The 23,267-nt window shown below is 33.7% G+C and overlaps 1 protein-coding gene across 1 annotated transcript; it reads left to right on the forward strand.

Moving 5' to 3' along the window:
- Window positions 1–710: 710 nt before the first annotated feature.
- Window positions 711–20,812, forward strand: LOC117785734 (fasciculation and elongation protein zeta-2). The gene is made up of 5 exons (XM_034623947.1): window positions 711–1,826; window positions 18,642–19,108; window positions 19,170–19,385; window positions 19,457–19,546; window positions 20,085–20,812. The coding sequence occupies exons 1-5, from the start codon at window positions 1,276–1,278 to the stop codon at window positions 20,165–20,167; spliced, it is 1,407 nt and encodes a 468-aa protein (XP_034479838.1). The 5' UTR covers window positions 711–1,275; the 3' UTR covers window positions 20,168–20,812.
- Window positions 20,813–23,267: the final 2,455 nt, after the last annotated feature.

Here is a 23,267-nt window from a genome sequence, read left to right on the forward strand (position 1 = left end):
TTGATTTCCTGCCATATGTAGCTATTTTTTTCACAAAAGTTGGCAGCACTAGTGAGAAAAATAACATTTTGGTATTTTTTTGTATTCTTATCTGCAGACAAAGATTAATTTGGTTGAATTTAAGCATTTGATACAATTCAAACAAGGTGTCTTTAAAAATTCTCAAAATTATAGTATTAAAATTATAGGAGTTTTAGATTTAATCACATTTTGCAAAAAAAAAAGAATAAAAATAGGCATAAATCCTTTCAGCTGGTCTTTTTTTGCGACATGGCTATTAAAACAAACTGGCAGCACTGCTACATTTTAAAATCAGCTGTGGCGTCTCAACACTGACATCCAAACTGCCAGCACTGATAAAAATTGCAAATTTAAAAATGCTAAAAATGCAAGAAAATCAATACAAAATGAATTAATACAAATGAAATAATTTAATGAAAATTCGACATTAGATACAATTAAGGTTAACATTCTTAAGAAGGTTTAAAGTTCATCAGCTCTCGGGGAGAGAAGTTAGAAAATGTAATTCTAAATAAAAAAAATATCAAAATCGAGAAAATTCTAACAAATGTTCTGCAAAAATTAAACAAAATTCTAGCTTAAAAAAACAAAATCTTGAAAAATGTAAAAAATTCAGAATACCTTTTTCGAAAATGTACGTATTTTTTATAAAGTAAAGAAATTGAGCCAGATCGCAAATATTTACTGGGACCAACCTTTTGGGCCGGGTGGCAACTCCGACGCGTGAGCTGTGTCGGCAACAGTTTCGTAGTTGCCGTCGTGTTGCGCGTTTCGTCAGTAGCGCTCTGTTTATTAAATTTGCGTTTGCGTGCACCTAAAACAACGCTCGTTATTAAATCGTATTAACATAATAAAACAGTTTCCAACGCACGACATACAGCGAACAACGTTTTTTTTCCATTGTTTTTGTTTATGGTGAACTGCGAACAAGACACACAGTTAAAGTGAAAGAAAAGCGAATTTGAAAATCAAAATACAGAAAAAATAAAACAAATACAAATACTAGACCAACGAAGACGGTGGGTGACAAGTGCGGTATAAAATAGGGGTTGCAAAATTTTCAGCACAGGTGTGAGAGTGAGTGAGAGGTAAAGAGAGTGGAGAGTGTTGAAAAAGGAGAGTAACAACAAAAACAAATCACAGCACTGCCAGAGAGTGTGCATTATTTTAAACAAATAAAAACCGCAGCAGGTCGCAAAACTCCATTGACAGCACCCCCCGCCACCGCCACCCCCTCTGCGTGTCCCGCGTGCCATGCGTGACCTCGGCACCAAAATGGCCGAGCTTAAATTCGAGGCTCCATTAGCGAAATTTGAGGAGACTGACGAGTGGGGAGGCTGTGACTTTATCTCCAATCAGAATGTTTTGAACGATACGCTCAATCTGAATTTGAACTCCAATCGGAATCTAAAGGATGGCAACGCCAAGCAACAGCAGCAGGACAAACTCCGTCTGCTCGAGGATGCTGTGCGTGATGCACACATGAGCAAAAACGGAGCGGGAGTGGGAGCTGCAGGTGGAGCAGGAGTAGGAGTCGATTTTGCTGCCGGCAACACAAGTCCCAATTGCAATACGCACAATCTCACGGAATTGGGTCTCAACGGCAGCTTGGCTACCGATGCTATCGATAAGCGTGGCGGCGATAATGTGGACAACTTTACGGAGACATTCGGTGGCAGTTTGGAGGATTTGGTCAATACCTTCGATGAGAAAATCACCAAATGCTTTGGCAATTACGAGGAGAATGTGGAGGAGCTAGCACCGGTTCAGGTGCGCAGTCAGGAGGAGATTATGAATGAATGCCAGTGAGTATAAAATACTGAGAGTATGTAACTACAACATTCTAAAGCTTCCTCTAGGAGCGGTTCAACTGGTTCGAACCGGTTTGCAACATTAGTTATGTAAAGTTATTGCGCGTTGTTTTCTCTTCTATTCATACAGTTTGTCAAGCAAGTGTTTTGACATTTGAAAATATTTTCTCGTATCTTTTTATTTAAAATGTTGTATTCTTAGAACCAGCTGAAAACAAAAATAAATATTATTAATAATGTAACCCGATAAATCTGATTATTATTATATATTTTTTTAAATTGATCTAAGTGTAATAATACATATAACTTTAAAATTGTCAAATTGTTGTCAAAACAATTACTCGGCTGACTGTATACGGGCAAGGCGCATGCGTCAGTTATGCCACCCTCAGTCTCATCCCCCTCCCGACGGTAGCTTTGCCAACCCTGGCGCCATATAACGACGTAATCCTGTCGTTGGCTAAAGTTAGGGGAGTCGAGCGGCGGAAGAGAGAGGAGGGGAGGGAATGTTGTTGGCATTTGTTGGATCGATAAAAGTGGACGGCTTTCTCAGACTCTGGCTTATCTTGGAGTTTAGCTGCATTACTTGCAACATCGCAGCATCGCAGTTAAAGTAACCCTTGACCAGCAACTAGCGGAAACGCACCCTTCACCCCGTCCAACCCTCCACCCCTCAGCAGTCCTCTCCACAATGCAATCAATGATGATACGAGTAGACTATATATGTCCCACTTGTGTGTGTGTGTGTGTACGCAATAGGGAAGTCACAATCAGCGCAAGTGGCGTTTGTCAAGCAAAGCAATTTCAAAAACTACAATTGGATGCGTTTTGCGGTGCGTAAATCATAAATAATAACAACAAGTATAACAACGAGAAGAAAAAAAGAGGGAAAGAGAGAGAGTGAATTGACCGCTGATTAAAAAGCACTTGTGAGTGCATTTTCCTGCTTGTCCAGCAAGAGAGCCGTAAAAGGAAGCGGTGCAGTTAGAGTAAGAGAGCGAGCTTTGACACTGCTTGCACAATGCAAATTGAGCAAAACGAATTTGTTTTTGTTTTTCGGTTTTCGGTTTTGTTCTCTTTTCGTTTTTTTTTTTCGGACAATGCTGTGTCGCCACTGCTGACATCAGCTAATAAATTTGATAATCGCGTGCTGCGTTTGTATGTGTGTGTTGACGAGCAAATAAACAATTATTTTGAATGCACTACATTCATATTGTATTCATAAATGCCGTGATATTTAATGCGCTGCTGCAAAGTACATCGCATAGCATATTCATATTCATATTTGGATTTGAATTAGTATTCATAGCGAGTGTGAGTATTCGTATCATCAGTGCGAGTACAGTCACGCCAATATGAATACAAAGGAGTGCTAATTAACCAAACATACGTTTGGCAATTCACTCTCTTAAATATGTACACAAACATAAATGAATCTTCCTTTGAAAGTAAAATCCAAATTCATTGCAATGCAATCATGTTCATCATCTCTTTTTTTTCACCATATGGCAACTACGTAGCGTGAGTAAATAACGCACTCCCCCTATCTAAATGTTGTCTCACTCTCTGTCTGTCTGTTTGCTTGTTTTTGCAAGCTTCCCACGCCCGTCGTCTGCCAGGTTAGCATTGAAGTGCAGAGAGACACTCAGCCAGCGTCTGCCCTTTTGCGCTCTCCCCACGTCTTCTAGCATCCATTGTGAACTGCTTGCTCTTCCGCCTGTTTCGCTCTCACCGTTACGCACTGCAACCGCTGATGCATTTTGCTCCCGCTGCCTAACGGTAATTGTCAACGACGCGTCGTGATTCTTTTGTTTTTGTTCTTCTTTACCTGCGCGTTGAATGCAAAGTGCGTCTTGAGCCAACACTTGTCAATATTTACGTTACCCATTACTAACATTCTCTATCTCTATCTGTATCTCACTCTTTCTGGACGAAGGTCGACACACTATTGTATGTTTTTCGAACTATGTATGTGTGTGTGTGTGTATGTGCGTGAGTGAGTGAGTGTATGGCTTCCAGCAGCCGCATTCGACAAAGGTCTGCACTCGAAAGTTAGTTAAGCGCTGCATACATAGAGAGCTTTTCAGCTGCGACTTTTGTTCACAGACTGTAGTAGCTTTTGATTCCAGATTAATACGTGTTCTGTGTTTCCATCTTTGGTGCTGCAAGAACACGTTTAATGCATTGCCAACTACAACAACACAAAACAGCAGCAAATGCAGTTTTTTTTGCGACATTTTTGTCTCACAACATACCCTCTTTTCTAGAAGACTACACTGCACACTGTAAATTCAAATATCTACGGTGATCATTCGCATATGAGAAACGCTGGAATACTTACAAGAAAACAAAATTTGTAATAATTTAAATATTAAATATAGTCGAGTCTGAGTATAGTGAACTTATGTTTCTTTTTCACTATATCAAGGTTAACATTTTTGTGTATTTTCTATAATTTGTATTTCTGTTAGTTGCTTTCAAAATGTAGCTTAAAATGTGAGGGATAAATGGTTTAAATTTAAATTTATTATAACTAATTTAAATATAATAATATTATTCAAATTAACAAAAAGTTTGTCAATAATAAACAGCTTAGAAAAAAAACTCGTTTTACGTGCTTTCTTCTGTAATAAGACATCTTATAAATTGATAAAGTTTCAAGCCAAATTGTTCGTTTTAGTAAAGTCCAACTGTGATTGTCATTTAATTTGAACGATTTGTGAGATTACTTATTGGTATAAATATAAGCTAGATTGAGCTTTTATTGACACTTAATTTTGTTGTAGTGTAATATAATGTTTGCTGTTGTTGTTTTGTTGCATGTGGCGGCGACATAAAAACAACCGCATTTGTGCCACTTAAAGACTGACCATATGTGCCATGCAACGTCGCGACGTCCACTGTCCACTGCATATATGGCCAGACAGTCAGACAGGCAGTTGGTAAGCTGTTGTGGACCCGCTTTCCGGTTTGTATACCCGTTACATATGAGTACAAGGGTATACTATATTCATTGCAGTGTATGTAACACTTTTATTTCATTACTAAACACATTACTTAAGAAATAAATAAAAAGGTATTCGTTGCAATCTATGTAACAGGGAGATAGAAGCATCTGTTTTAATTTTTAATGAAATAAAATTTTCTATAAGTATGTAACGGGTATTCATTTAGTCGGGTTCTTGACTATAGTCTTTTCGACTAGTTTTACTTATAAATGATAATCTGTATTATTTCTTTCTGTCGACTGATTTTAGTCGACGTTGAATAAATAAATAAATAAATTAGTCAAGATCGGTTAAAAATATCGGTCGATATGACTGTTTTGAGTAACGTGAGCAGCAGTAATTTTTATTTCTTTGGATTTCAAAACTCATAGATATTAAAATTGAGGAACGAGTATATTGTACTCGTTCTTACTTGTGTTTTGTTGTATACTTTTCTTTACCAACTGTCATTTGCAGCCATTTGCATGAGGAACGCGTGGGACACGCGACGCTGTCAACCGCATTTTGCCCCGTAGTTTTCCCCTCTTCCTCCTCCTTCCTTTCAGCTCGCCATATTCCCCGCGTTGACATAACTGATTTAAGAGTTTGATTTAGCCAGCTGGCGCAACACAACTTTTGATTTCAATTGCATTTCTTTCTTTTCTTTCAATTTCTTCTTTGGCCCGCAATTGTCTTTCAGTGATGCAACAGCAGTAGATGGGGCAGCAAAATGCGGCAAGTCTTGTAATAATTGACAGCTATTGGAGTTGAAGATGCAGCTAAACAATTGGCTGGACTTACAGCTGGAAGTGGAACTTTAGTTGGCACATGCCACAAACTGCGACCTACTTTGCACTTAAGTTCAATGTCCTGTCGCCAGATCCTGCCACCGGAATGCAGCTCAAGTTGCCACCAAACCAAATGAAAACTCGTTTCAAGATGCGCAGTAAATTTAACTTGCCGCTTGTGGCAGTCGCTTTTTTGCTTGTATTTCCCTGCCGCTCTTCATGCCACTTGATGTGTGGCACATTTTATTTTTGACAACCAAAAGACTCGTTCATTAATTGTGAAGCTTTTGTCAGATTAGGCTGACCTTTTTTTATTAGGGGAATCGAACTGTTTTAGCGAAATCCCTTCGAAGAAGCTTAGGCCAATTTTGCTATTAAATATCTACAAAAACAGTCACATGTTAACTTGCCACCACTTTCTCATTAAATTGAAATTGTCTCTTTTTAGCTCATCACTATTAAATAGAAACCTGTGAATTTTTATTTGTCACATCAGCTGAAACAGAAATCAATTATTTTAATTTAAAATCAAATGATTATTTTACCCATGAGTGTGTGTTGTATTCTATCTAATTTGATGTTTAAATCTGTTATACTTATATAATATAAAACGTAAATTTGATTCAAACAAACATTTTATATTTTTATGGAACATTAAATAATTTAAAAGTTTTATTTTAAAATTTATTTACAAGTACTCGAAATTGTTTTTGCTAAACATACTTCTGATTGTCGACTGTCCTAAAAATAAATTGAATTAAAAAATATCTGAAATGAAAAACTATTTCATCTTAGATTTGATTTTGCTTATCCGCATTTAACTGACAAAAATATAAGCTTTTTTAAGCATTAGTTCAGGCCCAGTTTTTAAGCCCTTTTAAAGTCAAACACTCAGATGGCCGACTCGGATAAGGGGTTTCAAATGACGGTTGCGTTCGGTTTAATCAATTATGAAAGGCGTCGGCTTTGTGCTCTTAACTATAAATAATCAATTGAGTGCTCGTATTACAAAGAAAGAGAGTCATTGGGAGGTTCGAAGGGGAAGTTGCTGTTGATTTATCCTTGAAAATGTGCAGCAACATCGATATATATTGTGACAGGAACAACAACTAAAGCAATAATCAAATTGTAGAAGTACATATATGTATATAAATATAGACCGGGGGTAGTTTCGCATCTAATAACATCCCCCCGGGCCGTATGAGTCATGCTCGAGGTTGAACAACATGGCGTATGCGTGTTACGCCACACAGAAGGCAACTGAGCGATTGAGTGGTAGAAAGGGTGGAGAATGTGGAAGAGGAAGCCAACTGACATGTGCGAATGCATATGGTTGACAGGACTCCCGGTTAGACCCTTAATTGTTATGGGGTTGACTTGTTGTTGTTCTTGTTGTCGTTGTTGTTGTTTTTGTTGCCGCCATTGGGGTTGCTTGAATGTCATTTCCTGCACCAAAACTGCAAAAGGACATTAACCTTTTGTACAGAAAGCACCAGCTAATTGCCCACAGGCACCCCTCGAGGATCCGTTGGATGTCTGTGCTAACCTCAACAATTGCAAATACATTTTAAGCTGACGTAGATACAGCTACAATTTTTTTAAAATTTATTCTTGATATTTAGACTATAAAATCTAAAGATAAAATTTGGAAACTATTTAAGTTGCTAAAATTTTAATTAAAAAATATGCAAGTAATTATACTTTTCACTTTTTTAAAATACGTCATTGTTAATATGTTCATAAAAACATACATTTAATACACTTATGTTTATTAAATCGACGTTTTATCTTGATATTTCCAACCCTACCTTTTTTTTTATAGTAAGCTATCCATTTTGGGTTCGGGGAGTAGATAATTTAAGGCACGCTAGGCTCAAAACCAGTTTGCAGCCTTGAAAGATATATTTACAGCTAAAGATACAGATACAGATACAGATACAAATGACTAATATCTAGAGGAAGAAAACAACTGCGAATCGACTGCAAATTGAACAACTTTGCTGCCGTTGGCTATTACATCATCATCATCAGAAGCAGCAACAAGAACAACAACAAAAACAACGGTAAACAACATTTGAGCATTTGATGAGATGGAGAAATAGGGGAAAGAAATAAAACAAATAATAAAAGAGTCAAGGACAACGCCAAGCCGGCGGCAACAAACGGAGCCAACGTTAAAATTTTGTGTTGAATGTTGGAATATGAATAAAAATTGAATAAATTGAATAGGGGTTTTCAGTCAAATTGAATTGGCACGCTCTTCATGTGGCACGCCCCAGGTTTCACACCAATTTCCAATTGGCCCTGTCGCATCCTGCACACACACCACAGCAAGTCCTTGAAATGCCAATCGAGGTCAATCATCAGACTCTTCTGGAAAAAAAAAACAATTTGTCAGCGCTGCAATCAAATCAGCGGTGATTCAGCAACTGCCAATAAAAAACTGATGAAAAATTGCAAACACATGAAAAAAAAGATAAATTGCAACTGTATTTAGTTAATAGTATTTGTATATAGTTAATAGTTTTAGACGGTGTTAAGTGAGTTTAATTACTCGATATACTTAACAGGATAGTCAGATCATGAAGAGAAAACTGAGAAATAAAGTGAACATGAAGAAATGGGAAAAATCGTAGAAAGACCTAACGACGTGAATGTAAAATCATAAGAAAAGCGGTAATTGTTATAACATTTGATTGAGGAAGGAATTTGAAAATAAAATGAACATAGATGACAAGCAATTTAAATAGGAAATAATACAGATAGATGCAAGTACGATTGTATAATATGGTAATTTACGAAATGAAAATATATAAAAAAAACAATGTATAGATACAAAGTGAACATGGATGACCGGACAACCTGGACTGTAAGTTATAGTGAACATGACAAGCGATTAAAAGTGTTTAAAAAGGAAAATAATACAGATAGATACAATTATACGGTTGTATAATATGGGAAGATAAATTAAAATGTTTCAGAGCAACAAAGTGAACATGGATGACGAGTATATGCAGATGTTGCAAATGAAAATATGTAAAAAGAAAGTGGTACAATTGAAAACTGCAAAGCCTTCCAATAGATTCACATTCAATTAGTACTTGTCTATTATTTCAAATGCAGAAACCTTTTGACAGCTTTGGCACTTTGAAGTTGAAGTGTGTGTGCGATAATGATGATGATGATGACGACGATGGCTTGGTTTGGTTTGGTTCGTAATGATCATTAGTTGTTCATTTTCAGATACGTTACATTGATTGCTTTTTGTCTATTTTAGCCGCATTGCTGTTTTGGTTGTTATTTATGGGCCACATAACTGACAACAAGCAATTCGTTGACGTTGTTAACGCTGCCATGGAAGCCATAGAATACACGTAGTCTTTTTTTCCTTCTTCCTCACCGTCTTCTTTCGCTTATGGCCTATTTATTTGAGAAAAATAAATATAGTCAACTATAAATTGAGGCTAATTGAAGCCACACTTTTATGCAGTAATTTAATAATAATAATAAAACAACACAAATCAAAACGAGATCATTATAATCAGCCTTGAAAGTCACCCCTTAGGGATTATAATTATCAAAAACAGAGCATCAGGAACAAGAACAATTGTCAACGCTTCTGTCCCCATTTGTCTATCTATGTATTCTGTAAATGTATCTGTATCTGAAATTTGTGTGCCAACGCAAAGTGTGAACAACTAAATTTAGAATGCTTTGAAGTGTTTGCAGCAAGCACTTTGTGTTTAGTTCAGTTTCTAGTTAAGGTTTCGGTTTAAGTTACAGTCACTGACTCTTTTAAGCCTACATTTACACAAATACATATACATACATAGATACTTATTTTAAAGACTGTTTGTGTATTATCATCTTTGGACCGAGCGAAAACTTTCACACTCGCACAATGCACAATAAAACGAAATGTAGCTTCCCTCCTTCCTATCTTCCTACTCTCTGCACTCTTGCTGTGAGAGGGCATCACAACTCTCTATGTCATCTAGTATTGCATGTATTTAAAAATAACATTTATTTATATTTTTATACCCTGAAAATGGGCAAAAAAGGGTATAATATGTTTGGCAGAATGTATGTAACAGGTAATAGCCGAGTCGATTGAGCTATGTCCGTCTGTCTATCCGTCCGTCCGTCTGTCTGTCCGTCTGTCCGTCCGTCCGTCTGTCCGTCCATCTGTCCGTCTGTTTGAACGCGTCGATCTCAGAAACCATAAGAGCTAGAGACTTCAAACTTGGTATGTAGATTCCTGGATACCATAGGCAGATCAAATTTGTTTTTATTTTTGGAACGGACCATTATATCATTAAGCTGCCATATATACATCGAAAATGAAGTTTTTTATTTGTTGTGATAAAGGAACAAAACTAATAGAATATGCACCTGGGCTACTACATTCTGACCAACTTTGGTTAAAATCGGTCTGTTATATCATATAGCTGCAATAGAGACGGTAAATCAAAAAATAAGTCTTAGTATGAAAAAGTTTTTTGTTTTTTGAGATATCTTAAGCAAACTGATATAATATGCATTTAACTTGGTTTTGCCCATCCTGTCCGAAGTTAGTTCAAATCGGGCGACTATATCATATAGCTGTCATAGGACCGATCGGTCTAAAATCAACTTTTAGTATGAAAATGTTTTTTGTTTTTTGAGATATCTTAACCAAACTGTTAGAATATGTCTTGAAGTTGGTTTTGTACATTCTGACGAAATTTGGTTTAATTCGGTTCCATATATCATATAGCTGCCATAGCAACAATCGGTCGAAAATAAACTTTCAGTACAGACTACCTGGGCACAGGGTATCCTACTGTTGAGCGTGCTCGACTGTAACCGCCCACTAGTTCCTCTTAATTTCCAAAAGAATATTTTTTTTTTTCTATGTTAAATCTGAAATGGTGCAAGATTTGAGCATGAACTATTCAACTTTTTAATTTAGATTAATATTATATTTTTGTTTTGTAAAGTTTATGTTATCTAAAAAAATATTTTATACAACTTTATTTTTATATTTTTTTAATATTTACCCGTACATGATTTCAACATTAATAGTACACAATTTTTTTTACCTACACTGTGAAATAAACATCTGTAGGATAATAGAGTATAATTAATTGTCACTATAAATATTTGTCGTTTATTAATAAATATTTTTTTTTATTAAAATCTTTAAAAAGTTATTTCCAAAGCCGATTTAATCATTTTACTAGCTTGATTCACATTGCATAGTTAGTTTACCCATTCAAACAAAGGGCATTTAATGTTTATTGTGCTGATTTCCATCTCTTTTAATTTTGTTTTCTTGTGAATGTTACGCTGCGCTTGAGTGAAAAGACGTGTGAACGAACCGCAGGCAGAGAGCTTTAAAGCCAATCCTCAACCGATTGTCCCAGCTAAAATCACAAACAACATTCAAGCAGACAAAGTGCTGCACATAATTTAAGAAAATAATATACACTATTGGGCGTACCAATAAAACTGGAATGTTGATTAATAATTAATGATCAAATTGGAAATTTGTTAAAGCTGCAATTATGGATTTTCAAGCTTTTAAGGTGCGTGAATGATTTTAAATTGAATTCAGAGCTAACAAGGGGAACGTTTAAGAATAAGGCGCCAAAGAGGATTAATAAAACACATACTCTCTTGAAAGATTAAGATGACAAAGAACAGATGCAATGCAAGAGAGATAATAAATAAAAGTCTTATTTTCATGGCATCTCAGTTCATATCACTCTGTCAAAAAAAAAAAGCCAATAAGGGAGAGAAAGAGATAGAAAAAATAGGGCTGGTATAGAGTAAAAAGGGTTTAACAAATCTATGCTTAAATTTTAAATGAAATTCACTCCTAGTATCGGAACCTAGCCCAATCTTCAATTGATACAAATAGATAGAGCATCAGAGAGTGGTCATATACATAGATTAGAAAGCTGAACCTACAACTAGTACTACGAGTATCTTCTGCAAGTAACTGCGCCTATCTTTGGTAGCATCGCAATAAATAAGCGCATTAGAAAGTTGTTTGCTTGTGAGCGACAAAAATAACAACAAAATTATAATAATAGTAATAATTATAATGTTAAAGACCCATGAGTAAATGGGGGATGAACAAAAAATATCAAATTAAAACGAAAAAAAATCACAAAAAAAAAGAAACGTAAAAAATACCAAGCACAATTAAAATATAGAAAATAAAATAAAAGTCAAATGCTACGTGGGCGAAATGAAGTGAAGTCAAGTGAATGAAATGCCACTTGCGTTGGCGAATGAATATTCATCATTATCATGCTAATAGTCGTCATCATAATTAACATTGTGATCGTAATGATGATCAACTAAATATGTCATGTCGTTTGGTCAGACGGACTGATTCATCAGTTGGGCACAAATTGATTGCGTTATCTAAGTACCGCAATTAAAATTCATTAAAATATTTACGCATTAATTTTCATATGGAAAATGGAATGGAGAAGGAAAGGGAAGGAATGAAGGAATGTAGAAATAGAGTTGGGGATGAGCTCATTTCGTGGGCGTTACTCGGTAATCGCCATTGAAATTGAGCTGCTAATTGTCGCTCAAACATATGCGCCATGCATCTCATCAACATGCCAGCAGAAAGAGAGAGAGAGAGCGTGATATCGGTCAGGGTTAAAGACAACCGAAATGGGCAACAGATAACGCATCCGATCGTCCGTTCGATCGATCATCAGCATGTCGTAAGAGAGTTCAGGGTTCATTCATCGCTTATTGCGTTGATTTCACGCTTATGATAAGTGCTACAGAAGATGTTTCATTCCTCAAATAATTAAGAATTATTGTGATGCCAGAGAATCTCTTAATTGCTCCATTCGATGATGGAAATTTATATTCAAAAATTTTACATGTGTGTGCGTGTGTGTGATGGGAAAATATTGTCTGGAATTTGTATAGAAATTGTGACTCGCTTATCCGTCTTGTTGATTTTGTTTAATGTTTTAGTTCTATAATGATGTCATAGTTGACATAGTTAATTAATAGACAGCTAGAGGCCTCATAACATTCTGTAAACTTATACAAGTTTTAATTAATGTTAAAAACTTTTTCGATGCAGCTAAAAATTTGTCTATACTTTCTAAAGTCAAAGCTTACAAGATTACACAGATCTATTATAGATTTATAATAAATTTTCAATCGATCAACAAAACTATCAATTTGATTGTTCATATTGATACTAGAAAGTTACAAATATAAATTATATATTCCTCAATAACTAACTAACATTACTAAAAAACTATTTAGAGCAAGTGTAACATTTAATAATACATTGTAAATAATATTTTAGCCACTAAGATATATTCTATTTAACATTCATTTATTTAAACAAGATGACCATGTGTGTAGCTTATACTATATTAATTGTAGGCCATATTTCTTTGCCAAAAGACTGTCAACTTTAAAGTTATGTAATGGAAACATGTCACACCTTCTTCATATTTTTTGTGCAAACATTTAACATATTTGTGACATTTTTTGTATATGCAAAACTTGTTATTAGTTCTTATTAGTTGCATACCTGAATTTACCTTGTAAATTTAATGCCAAAGATCTGACAAATATCTTAAGCATTTTACTTGGCAGTTAATCAGCTAATTACATCAGTTCAATTCATAGAAAATAATTCATTCGATTTGTGCGTCAAGTCAACTAGCGCCCACTGATCTTGTCGCTCCAAAAACGTAGCCCACAAATACAACAATAAATATATAAATGCACATATATCTAGTATATATTTTGTTATGTATCTGCAGCTTTAAAGACCTACATAAATAAAGATTTATATGTATTTCGGCCTCGACACATACCGTGCACCATTTACATATGTACGTGTGCATATAAAAATATAACTATACACACACATAGATACATCAGTGTGTAGGTGTGTGTGTGTGTATGTGTAGATATTTATTTACCTGACGCATTTTCCGAGTGTCGCAAACGATTTGCGCGCTTCGCTTGTTTCGCACATTTTTCATTTTTGGCCTTTGATTGTTGTTGTTTGTTGCATACCCTGTATTTAGAAAACACATCTTAGGCGGGCATGCTCAAATAATAGACAGTTGAGATACTTTTGAAGATATATAAATATCAACAAGTAAAAATCAAAGTCAAAGCCTTGAAGCTTTGCGGTTTAGTTGTATATTGGGTATCTATTAGTGGGTATCTATTAGTGCAATCTTATAAACTTAACATTTGGTTTAAACAGAGGACGTTTTCTTTAGTTAAACTATATAGATTGCTTTTATTTACAATTCAGATACAGCTCTAGACGCCCATTGATGCTTCTTAAAGTTTGCATTAGCTACAGAGTATGTTCTAGTCGTACACACTATGGTTTTTCTTGTTTTTTTTTTATTTTTTAAAGTTTTGATTTCATAATTTTCTGCTTTGTGCGTTTTTTAGAGGGTATTATTAATTTGTAACAATTTGTTAAAGGCATTGGGAGATGTCCATATATTTTTGTTTCGATCATGATCTAATCAGATAAACTTAGAAATGAGATACAGTTTTTCTATCAATTTGTTAAATTTGCATTTTCATCCTTTCTACATCATTTCTTGTCAGAATTCAGATTAGTTTTAATCGCACATCAATAAGTTTAACAATACGGAAAAGCGGATTTCATATTTGATTGTCTTCTTTTTCACATTTTCTGCTTTATTTTTTGATTTGTATTTACACATGGCAAAATGGCAAAAACAAATACAAATACAAATTGAAATGCAAATACATTATTCATTTCCAGCGAAATAAAACGCCACCAAACAAATTGAAATACAAAATAAAATTTAAACGATATATAAGGAAATACCATAAATTCCTTACACAAACGTCATAAATATACGAAATGTTCTACACAGACAGAACTGGCACCAGAATAAAGATCTCTCGTTCACTATACAGCTGCGACTGTCAGCTACGATATAAGATTTTATCTTTTTCTGAGTTCAATTTTAGCATTTCCTTCAGTTCCTTTTATATATTTTGTCATTTTACATTTCCGGTTCTATACTATAGAAACTAATTAATTTCTAGAGAAATTGATTTGAAAGCAACTTGATTATAATTATTGCTAATTTTTCAACTCTATGTCAATTTAATATTTTTTAAGTAGTACTCGTTATTATTTAAGCGAGTTGTAGAGCTCAATTGTCATAATGATCAATGTATATTATAATTGGTTTAAAATGCTCTTCACTCGTTGTTTTTAGAGCAATATATGTAGAAGATTCTTTTTGAAATACTAGGTGAAAAAAACTATAAAGACAAGTTTGCTTGTTATACTCGTTGCCATTTGAACGAGACCAACTTAAAGATTTTTAAAAAAACTTTTTAATATTTAAGCGAAGCATGTCATTTAAAAGACTCTTTGATTATACTCGTTATAAGATACTCGCTATGTTGCAAAATTGATTGCTTAGAATTCAGCTTGTTATACTCGTTGCCATTTGAGCGAGAGCTTTAGCGTGACAACTGAAAGATACTATGATTTTTGGAAATACTCGTTAAAATGTGAGCGAGAATTAAAAATCTTTAAATCACTCGCTAGAAAATTCTGTGCTTGCACAAACTATTCGTTATAAGTTACTCGCTGTTGCTTTGAGCAAGATTCAGAGCGCAGCGATTCGTTTTCTGGAGTCATTTTAAGAGTGTGCTGTTAAAGCACTCAAGTGCAAAATGCTCATCATCATCATCAACAACATTAACAGCGAACATCATCAGCAAATTAACAACAACAACAGCAACAACAACATAAGCATCAGCAATAAAAAGAGCAACAACTATAACAACAACAACTACAATAACAAGGGCGGCAGCATCATTCAATTGCTCAAATGTAGAGCATGAATAATTATGGGAAAAACAACAAATGTAAGACAAAACCGAAACGTCTACAAATGCTGGCAATTAAATGATTGGCATTGATCGTGAAATTTGATAGCAATTGTGCCACAGCAAATTTACATACTTGCCCCAGACAAATTGTCTGACAAACTCTGCATGAATCTGGGCAATTGTCAACTGGCAACTGGCAAAATGCCAATTGCAACTTGAGCTACTCTTTGCAATTTGGCTTCCTCTTGTTTTCTTTGGGTTGAAAATCTACAGAAGAAAAAATAAAATGTAAATGACAAGCAAAAGATACAAATTAGCTAAGCCATTTGACATTCTGTTGTTGCTGTTGCTGCTGTTGCTCCAATCTTAATCTTAATTGCATCTCATTTGCATGCCTCGTGCTGTGGCAAGCTAATGAGGCATTTTATCTGCTAGTGACGTGGTACGTTGCAGTTTCCCCTATTTCCTATCAATCTGTTGCAACTCCCTACCAAAGAACCCCGTTTAGATCCATACATACATTACATACTACGTATACTTGTATAACTAGTCATCACCAGGCACTTGCCAGTTTATTGTGCCAGTTTTTACATATTTCATTTTTCTTTCGCTTTATTTGTAAGTAGAATGCATTGCAGCACACAAAAATCGCATAACGAGTGCCACTCGTCGTCTCTTGTTATACCCTGTAAACGGACAGAGCCGGAAGAAAGGTATTCCTATAGTCAGAAACAATAGCATTGAGAGATAGATTTATCCATATGGTATTTTATTAAAACCAGAGGTAGACAAAATAAACCCGTGAATTAAATAAACTTGATTTTGAATTAAATTATTATACTATTTATTAACTGCTGTCGGAAAAATATTAATGTAAATGTTATTTTTGTCATCATTAAACATGTTTGCAGAGTATATGTTGGTCGAATATTGATTAAAAAATATATAAAACCCACAAGAAAAATTCCAGCAATCGGTATTATCGATTATCGCTTGTAGAACATATATAAAAGGTATTTTTTTTTCTATTAAAATCACCGATAAGAGATTCTTAACCAATTGATAATTTAGTAAATAGGTTTAGTCTCGATTGCAGAGTATTTGCCAGTGGTATATATCTTTCGCTTAGCCGCATTCCTACTTGTTTCTTGCCGCTTGTTTTTGTTGCTCTTGAGGAGGGTGGAACATGAAACATTTGCTGCTGATCCAAAATGAAAATCCAAGAAAAAATTCTTAGTGCATTCGCTGGGCGCAATGCGCTGAAAGCGGCCATAAAAAGTTGCTGTGTAAATTATAGAACTGCCAACAAATATTGTCGGCGCTTATGGAAAATACTTATTTATTTTCTTTACTAGCCTGACTGACCTCCCCTATCCTCCTCTCTGCTCACATGCGAATTATGAGTCTTTGTGCAACAAATTTACACGTTTAACAAAAAATTCTTTAAAGATATATACTTGAATATATTGTCGGAGATATAGATATACACTTTACGATCAGTTTTCATAAGATTTTTATAGTATCTGTAAATCTATGAAAAACAGTTTGTAGATGTGTTGTTGGAACTAAATTAAAACAATTAATTTTTTTGGTTTAGTTAAAACCTGAGAGTTCTATTTCAGTTTTTTTTATTTCGGTTCCGGTATCAGTACCGGTACGTAACGGTACAACAATCAAGTTTTGAAAAATTTTTAAATTTGAAGATGTCGTTTTATCATGAATATGACATCGAAATAAACAGACCTAGGCCAAAAAAATTTTTTTGAACGAATTTAAAAATATTTTGAATGCTGAATGTATTTAGAGGCCAAATCATGATCAAAATGACATTCCGATTGAAAATCGGCTCAGTTTTGATCAAGTTATGGCAAATTAAAGTTGGTCAGACTGCGGACTTAGTCACTTTACAAGTCAAAATTTTTGGTTAATTTCACATGATTTTTTACAAAAAAATAAAAGGTCTCAGAATCAAGTTTAAAGTGTTGTTTTATACTAATTACGATACAAGGAGTTGATAAAAAGTGAAAACTTGAGATTTAAAATTTTGAATTTTCAAAATTTCAAAGGGGGGACCCTTAGCATCGAAATCAATATCTAGTAGAATCTAGAGAAAAATATTTTTTTTTAAGAATTTAATAAAATTTAAATGCGGAATGAATTCAAATGCCAAATAATGATCAAAATGACATTCCGATTGAAAATCGGCTCAGTTTTGATCAAGTTATGGCAAATTTAAGTTGGTCAGACTGCGGACTTAGTCACTTTACAAGTCAAAATTTTTGGTTAATTTCACATGATTTTTTACAAAAAAATAAAAGGTCTCAGAATCAAGTTTAAAGTGTTGTTTTATACTAATTACGATACAAGGAGTTGATAAAAAGTGAAAACTTGAGATTTAAAATTTTGAATTTTCAAAATTTCAAAGGGGGGACCCTTAGCATCGAAATCGAATCTTGGTCAAAAACAATAAAATTTTCTAAATAAACCTAAATTGAATACAGAATGAATTTAGAGGCCAAATCATGATCAAAATGACATTCCACTTGAAAATCGGTTCAGTTTTGATCAAGTAATGACAGTTGAAAGTTGGACAACTCTTTGACCTAGCAACTTTACCACAACCGTACCGGTACAAACGCTTCGGTATTCGGTTCTTGACAGAGAATTTTCATTCGGTTACGGTACTAAAAATGAAACGGTTAGTTTCCGTTAAAGGTTGCGGTGTTATTCCCTGCTTAAAACTCTTTGGGTCGGACTTCCAAAAGCACATTTCACTTTATTGTGAATAGTGGAATAGTTGAGCTAGAAACAAATAAAATTAAATCTAAAATAAATAAAATCTAAAGTAAACTTTTTAATTATTTATTTATTTATCTAAGGATTTATTTAAAATCGTATTTTCTAAATATATTTAAAATAGTTTTCTTTGTCTACTTCTTGAAGTCAACGTGAAGAAGAACAAATTAACAAACTACTTTTAATGTGATTCCATTGGTTCTTTGTAAAATTAAAGATTGTAGATTTAACAAACTTAAAATATTTTATGCAATATAGCAAATAATTTAAGGATATTGTGGAATTAGAGCATACGAGTAGGATAAAGATCATTATCATTGGTGAATCTAATCTACTTTAAACTTGCATTGCAGAATGTGGTGGACTATAACTGGTAACTTTGGCAACATTCTACCCATCGATTGGTCCAAGTCGTACACACGACAGATGCACATGCCGACCTTAAATTTGGGACAGAACCGTACAAAGCAACAGCAACAGCAACGCAACCAACAACAGCAACAGCAGCAACAAAACCAACATCAACAAAATCAACAGCAACAACAACAACAACAACTGGATGCACAAACACCTGGAGACGAGTTCAACGACTTGACCAGCGAGGATGAAGCGGTAGCCAATGATTTGGATATGCATGCCTTGATATTGAATGGCCTCAATGGTGATGTGGATGAGCCCATTAAAACAGTGGAGGAGGTGATCAAGGAGATTGATGATATTATGGATGAGGCAGAGAGTCCGCTCGATGAACCCGACAACTGCGATTCCGAGGTCATTGAAAAGGCGCGCGAAGTTCTCGGTGCGCCTCTCTACGCTGAGAGTAAGTTTGAATCGTTAAGAATTGGTAAAACCATGTGTTAACTTTCTTTTTTTTAATTTAGAGCTACAATATTTGAGCAGCACACAGCTGAATGAACTGTACATGGAGATGGAGATGCTCATCCAGGAGCTAAGCGAGACACTGATTAATGAGCTGGCGCTGCGCGATGAGCTTGAATATGAAAAGGAACTGAAGAACTCCTTCATCTCGCTGCTTTTGGCCGTGCAAAACAAGCGTCGACAATATCACGTCGAGAAGAAACGTGGCAAGTTCCAAGGTACGTCAATATGATTTGATGATTACGAAAGAAACCAGTCTCTTAACATTTTAAAACAAAATCAATTACAGGTCCGGAGCCCAAATATTTGACCACTGTCATACCGTATCATTTGGAGAACGGCACACCCAATAATCAGTCGCTGCAGGTGCTGATCAAAAGTAAGTGAGCAAATCTTGTGAGATTAATTGAAAAGAAGACTGAGAAAGTCTGCGAGCTATAATATATATAGATAACAAAACTAAAGACACCAGGCATTTAAAGAGACACCTAATAACTTTAAAGTTCAAGATTAGAATATTGTACTGTCTTTCATCGAGATATTTTTATGATTTTATTTTTTAATTTTAATATAAGAGCATTTTTCTGATCTTAAAACAAAAATTGAAAGATTGAATTTTATCTTAAAAATCAAACTTCAAAGTTTATTGTAAATATCTTACCAAAATCACTTATAACCAGAACTTAAATACATAAAGGACTAATACAAATAGATTAATAAATGTGTTCTAAATGGGAAATTAAATTGATTTTTTATGAAAGTATTTTCTGTTTTTATGCAAATTCTTTATAGACAAGTTATACTCTATTTATAGTATTATATTATATGTATATATATATATTGCAAGTTAATTAAAAAAATTTACCACTCTTTAATGTCTTCTGAATAAATTTACAATTTGATTATCTTTCTTGCAGTACTCAAGGCTATTAATGAGGACAGTCCGACGGTGCCGACGCTTCTAACGGATTACATCCTGAAGGTGCTGTGCCCCACATAAATGAATGACAAGCTGCAATAACAAATACAACAACCACAGCAAGAACAACAACAATAATATACCCTCTATCTCTCTGTCTATGTTTATACGAGTATATACATTAAAACTAGTTATATTGCTTACAATCTATGTACTACATGAACAAAATTATAAATGTAGAAATGAAAGCAACTAGTTATCCAGCACCCTATACACCCTATCCCCTTTCCACCTTACCACCTTACCAATATCCTTACCCTTTATCTCTATTTCTCTCTGCAATAATAATGCTCCCACTTAAAAAAAAGAGCTAAACAATAGAGATGGTCTAAAGCTGCAGATTCCGAGTACTCAATAAAGAGAGAATGATACATAGACAGGGAAAGAGAGAGAGAGAGGGAGAGAGAAGAAAGAAATTGAGAGAAAGAGATAGAGATATTGTGAATGCTTAAGCTTAAACACATTGCACGTAATACTCAATCTAATGAAATTCTTAACTATACGCTAAAACAATTACCATATTTATATATAATATATCACAGAATGGCATAGTCGAATGTAACCCTATACCTCCCTCCCTCCCCCCCTTAAACAGCACTCACTCTAAATGCTTCAGCAATGAAAACGATATATGTAATATCTAGAATAATAATGCCATACGATAAACCAATAGAGAATTGATTCAAATTTTTCTCAATTTTTTGACTTCTCTTCTTGCCTCATTGTAATGTGTGTTTGTCGCTGCTTTTCAGCTGAAAGCCCAATTGATTTGGGCCATTTAGCATATTATATACATAAGTGTGCAGGGTATCCAATAGATCTGCTATATAACTATATTCAAACGTACATACACTTTACATATATATTCGTAAATTGTATGTAAAGAAAATGAAGAGCGAAACGAAATGAAAATAAAAGAAAAGAATAGAAAAAAGAGATTTAATTTAAGCTCCAGTATATATACCTGTATGTTGTACGTACTTTATATATACAAATATATATATATAAACCATATATATATAAATATATATATGTAATTTGCTTTTGGCTCTTGCTCTCCATTCGCTTCAAGATGTACTCCCAACGAGTTTGCATTTTGCTATCATCATCTCAACTGAACATCAGGTTTAATATATTATATTCAACATATTTTTATGATTATTATTATTAATAATATTATTGTATATTGTATGCATTCGTTTATGTACTATATAGTAATTGTTTTCAATTTATTACAATTTTTTTTATTTTGATTTCGATCCTATTTTTTATGCTCCCCATTTTTGCATTAAGATTACGCATAAAAAGATAAATTTATATTATTATTATAATGCATTACCTTTATTATTAATTAAATAATTGATCATGTTTTAAGCTCGAGGCGTAGCGAGTTGTGTGCGTGGCCATAAAATGCTTTTTGTTTTGTTCAAAACAATTTGATTTAAAATGTAATTTTAATTTGCATGCAAAACGCTGTGTTATTTACTTTTACCAAACATGCATAAATACAAATACAATTACAATTAAAATGTATACATTTAACTACAACTACATCAATATAAGATATATACAACATAAAAATACCAGAAAAATAAAGAAAAAAATTACAAATAAATAGTTTAAAATTCAGTCAGACGCACAGTTCTTTTATTTATTATTTTATTTACTCATTATTTAAGCTGCATTTGCTTAAAAATATATAGCTAACGAATTAAACGTTGCATCGGACAGTCCAACAACAAAAATACAACATTTATATCATGTTTCACATTTCAAATACATAAATCAAATCAATGAAAGTTTGTTAACTTCGGCTAACCGAAGCTTGCATATACAAATTTCCAAAATTGAAGCGAACATTTTGGAAAATTTCTATTTACGAGTACACACCAAATTTAATGCAAATCTTAGGTACCTTTAATAACACACAATATGCATTCATTAACTTACCTAAGTCTTAAACAAAAGACATATAAAGAAAGAATAACTGCATAAATGTTTACGATTCATATAAATATATATACACATATATATACAGATATATCTAATATATATGATCGCGCTTTATAAACAAATAAAAAAGAAAAATGAATACTTGAAATTTACTAAAATGCAAATTCCATTGAAAAAAAACAACAAACTTTTTTTATGTCTTAAAAGGGCAACAAATAAAATGCTATATGAATAAAAACGACACGTAAAATTTGAGTGAATTTGTACATTTATTCAAAGAGTCCAGGCTAATGTCGAAAACGTAGGCGAGCAAAGTATGGAAATTATATTTATTTGATAAATTAGTAAAGAACAAAAACACAAATAAGATGCATATAATATATATAAAAATATATGTATACATACAATGCAATGCTCTATATTCAAAAAGGGAAAAACTTTTAAATTGCTTAAATAAAAACAAAAAATACAAAAGCCAAAAACCTTGTGTTTTTTATTCTTTATTGCAATATTCCGATTGGAATAATTGTACAGCAGGACGAGTGCCCAACATTCATTAATATGAACACGTTTATTGTAATTCAAATTGTAAAATTAATGAGTCTTATTGCACAGAAAAATTACAGATCAAAGTTAATTTGAATTATGCGCCGAATAAAGTAACGATAGTACATCATTTTTGTAGGACATTGTATATAAATGTTGCCAGATCGATGAAAAGTAGTATTTGAGATGCCAGATTCGCGGAAAAATTTGGTGCAATGATTTGATAATAAGTATATATCAATAGTAGTCAATAGAAAACCCACATATTGTATGCAGCAATATTATTATACAGCTTAAATTGATTTGTTTTGATTGAATTCCCGTTGCCCAGAATTTACGTAACAGATATTCAAATTAATCGCTCATTAAACGTTACCAGTGCGGACACACTTTTGAGAGTTTGTATTAAACATCGATTGTTGGTTGCTTGCAATCGATAGCAGTCGTGCTCGATAGCTTCAATTTAAAAACGCAAAAAACTTAATAAAAAATGAATCAATTTGATGAAAATCTAAAATTCGAAACTAGACAAAATTAAGGTAAGCATTTTAGGGAAGGTTTGAAGTTCGTCAGCCCTCGAAATAAGAAGTTAAAAAATTTAACTCTAAAAAAAAATATAAAT

This window comes from Drosophila innubila, chromosome X, assembly GCF_004354385.1.
Source record: "Drosophila innubila isolate TH190305 chromosome X, UK_Dinn_1.0, whole genome shotgun sequence".
Lineage (NCBI taxonomy): Eukaryota > Metazoa > Arthropoda > Insecta > Diptera > Drosophilidae > Drosophila > Drosophila innubila.